Source organism: Aplysia californica, unplaced genomic scaffold (assembly GCF_000002075.1).
Source record: "Aplysia californica isolate F4 #8 unplaced genomic scaffold, AplCal3.0 scaffold00765, whole genome shotgun sequence".
NCBI lineage: Eukaryota > Metazoa > Mollusca > Gastropoda > Aplysiida > Aplysiidae > Aplysia > Aplysia californica.
This window is the reverse complement of record NW_004798035.1, coordinates 352555-355788: the sequence shown is the minus strand read 5'-3', so window position 1 is coordinate 355788 and position 3234 is coordinate 352555. Positions and strand designations below refer to the sequence as shown.

At 42.8% G+C, this 3234-nt stretch overlaps 1 protein-coding gene across 1 annotated transcript; it reads left to right on the top strand.

The window, feature by feature from the left end:
* Positions 1 to 666: 666 nt before the first annotated feature.
* LOC118478636 (myosin heavy chain kinase C-like) lies at positions 667 to 2286 on the top strand. Its single transcript, XM_035972623.1, has 2 exons — positions 667 to 1396; positions 2282 to 2286. Exons 1-2 carry the CDS (start codon positions 667 to 669, stop codon positions 2284 to 2286), a joined length of 735 nt encoding a protein of 244 aa, XP_035828516.1.
* The last annotated feature ends 948 nt before the right edge of the window (positions 2287 to 3234 follow it).

Genomic DNA, 3234 nt, shown 5'->3' with positions numbered 1-3234 from the left:
CACCGCCCTGTTTGGTCATCTCGCTTGACGGTTCTCGTGTTCACAGATCTACTGACCGCTGACCGGTCTCGGTGGTGATGCTATAAGACTGACAGAAGTCTCTAGACCTGTGTCTCTTTTAGCCTAGGACCGAATTTTCATCTCTTGGTCCGAGCTAGGAAGTAAGCCCGCGAAACAGGATTCTTCAGGTCATGAATTGTTTGCGGTAATTTCGATGCTGATGTAGGATTCTCGCGGCAAGTCCTGGCTTGTTCAGAAGAAACCAGAGGAGAAATTTCCCCGGTTGTCGCCCTTGCACCGTGCCCGGGACCTGGGAAGCGCGGGCCGCTGACGTCATCAATCAATCAACTGTGGGCGGGATTCAGGCAGCCAATGAGAGCCCGCTAGTGGTCACGTGAGCGAATCTGGTCGCGGAATAAAGCTGTTGTGTGCCCCAGGTCTGTAGTATAGTACGTCGGCCGCTCCGTGGAGTATCTGGTGGAGGTTTGCGCGTACAACTGTGTGGAAACGTATTTGGACTTGCCCTTCCTTCAGCTTTGTTTATGTTGTGGAGGGAACTTGGATTATAACAACATTCGTTTTTTTGTGACTGAGTGTTTGTGCATTTTCAGGAGTTGCATGTGGTTCTGATCACATCTGAGCAACTACAACTGTGTTTTGAATACAATGTCGGCGAACATCACAGACTTACCTCGCCTCGGCGATGGTTGTAAGCGACCCCCAGTTCGGCGTTGTCTCTTCGGGAGACCAAATCGTGAGAATTTGGATCGTAACCTCAGTGTTCAGGAGAATTTACTCACCCAAGAGAACGATGACACCAAACGTTTCCGCGAGCGTTGGGGTTTTGACCCCGCGTTAGGAAAACCCATGGAAGGTGGAGACTTCGAGTGCACACCCGTGGACATCCAGTCCGTCCCCAGCTTCTACTCTAAAGGATATCCTCGCCGTAAGACCAAACCCTGCAGTCGATCTATGCGGGAAAGTAGCAGGAGCCCCAACATGATGAACAACAGCCTGAGCAGGCTACGATCTTTCCTCGATGTTTCCCTCAACAACAATAACAGCAACAACAACAACAACATCAACAGTGACGTGAATCCGCTGTCGATCGTGAGGCCGTCGGTCAAGCGTCGGCTGCCCCTGGATTGTGACAGTGTGAATGATGAGAATCAGCAGAATGTTCTTCCTTCCTCTGTGTCTGTGTCAGGCGACAGGTCAAGCAGCTCTTACAACAGCAACAGTCGTGTTCCGATGCCAACAGACCCTGTGGTCACTAGTGGAGTACACACCCCGGCCTCATCTGTAGAATCCTCACCTTTATCCGACTCCTGCCCGTCACCTCTTTCTCTCAGGGACTTAGCGTTCCGAACCCCTCAACACCAGACCCTTGTCAAAGGTAGGTTACTAGATTCTAGATCTAGATCTATATAGATCTATCTAGATCTGAAAGTCAGGGGGTTTTCTTCGAATATCCAAACGAAGCTTTTCAAGATTTAAATTACAGTAACATCTTGATTGAGATCTGTAGGACTCCAGTCAACACCGAGGTTTAGATCAGGTAGAGTCTAGAGATCTAGATCTAGATCTATATCTATCGAGAAATCTTAATTCTAGCCTAGAAAAATCTAGAATCTAGATATCTAGATCTAGTAAAGATCGTGTCCGGGGCGAAAACGAGCGACCTTTTCTCCAACTCGTTAAGAGATTGGATGATTCGGAAATGATTCCATTTCCCGGTTAATTTTCTGACGTAGCCTATAAATTACAGATCAAGGCCCGCGGATAATGTCAGCAGATAGAATCTAGGTTTTTTTCTAGATCTAGATCTAGAAGACTTGAGGGGAAACTTGAAGTGGAAGTCATTAACTTTAAAAAAATCTGTCTCGTGGTTTTTCAATTTTGGGGTAATTTTTGCTAGACAGTTCGTGTGACACACCACCACCCAAGCCATAGCTCACACAGTGCCCTTTTCCCCGACTGTCGTACAGACGGGTTCGGGTTGATATGATTATGGAGGAGTCAGAATAACGCTAATTTTCAGTCTTGGTCCTAGTCTTAGGGTTAAAAACGAATAAAAAATAGTCATTTTGAACTAGATTCTAGATCTAGATCTAGATCTAGATCTCTAGATCTAGATCCAGACTCAGAGTAGGATTTTAGTCTAGATCTAGATATCTAGTTTTCATGCAGCGGCTAACATAATGTGTCGGAAATAAATTTAATTTTATTGTTTGGCAAAAGAGCATGATTGATATTTTCTGTTCTGATCATTGTTTTGTAGTTTGAAATATAGATCTAGATCTAGATTCTAGAATCTAGGAGCTTTTTATTCGTTATTTCCTCGATCTGTATAGTGATTTTTCCAATATAATTGCACTTTACAATTTTTCATATTTTCTAATGTAAATATAGATCTAGAATCTAATCTAGAGTCACGATCTAGATCTAGATTCTAGAATCTAGATCTAGATTTAGATCTAGATATATTAGATCTAGATTCTAGATTTGCACGTTTTTATTATTTTTAAAACTATTTTCCTGTTACAAGTTAAAAAAATCGACTTCATCATTTCATGTCTCAGCATGATGAACAGAAGTAAATAGATCTCTACATGTAGAATCTACAAACAATTGAACATTGTTGAGTTCAAATTGTAGTTTACAGAACTCTAAATAGATCTAGATCTAGATCTAGATCCAGATCTAGATATTTAATATTACTAGATCTATAATTATTATAAATTATTGTATTGCGTTAGAATGAAAAATCTATCTAGATTAAGATCCAGATCCTAGTTAGGCTAATACATTTTCATCCGGTTCCGTGAACATTTCACCTGAGACTAGAATCTAGACTCTTCTACGTCATTGTTTGTGTAATTTCACGAATTGAGAGTTGTAATTATAAAACCAGTCGGCTACTAACCAAGAAGATGGCTATCCTGAGCTGTCCATAACTGATAGCGTTCGTCCCGTCGTTTAGTGGTAGCTTTTGGGTCAGCAGAATAAATCATCTAGATTAGATAGATCTCGACTTGTAGATGTTGGCGGTGTGTGTGTGTGTGGCGCGAATATTGTGCTTGCCTGGTAAACCTAGAGCCGACCTGCCCAGTCCCATCCTCGAGTTTCGCGCCCATTGTTTTGTCCGTGCTTACTAATTATAATACGCGGTAAATACCGCTCTCTCCTGATCTCTCTCTGAGTCTCTCTTTCTGTCTGTCTCTCTCTCTCTCT

Excerpts from the sequence above, each read along its gene's own strand:
- LOC118478636 (XM_035972623.1), top strand. The coding sequence starts at position 667 with ATGTCGGCGAACATCACAGACTTACCTCGCCTCGGCGATGGTTGTAAG.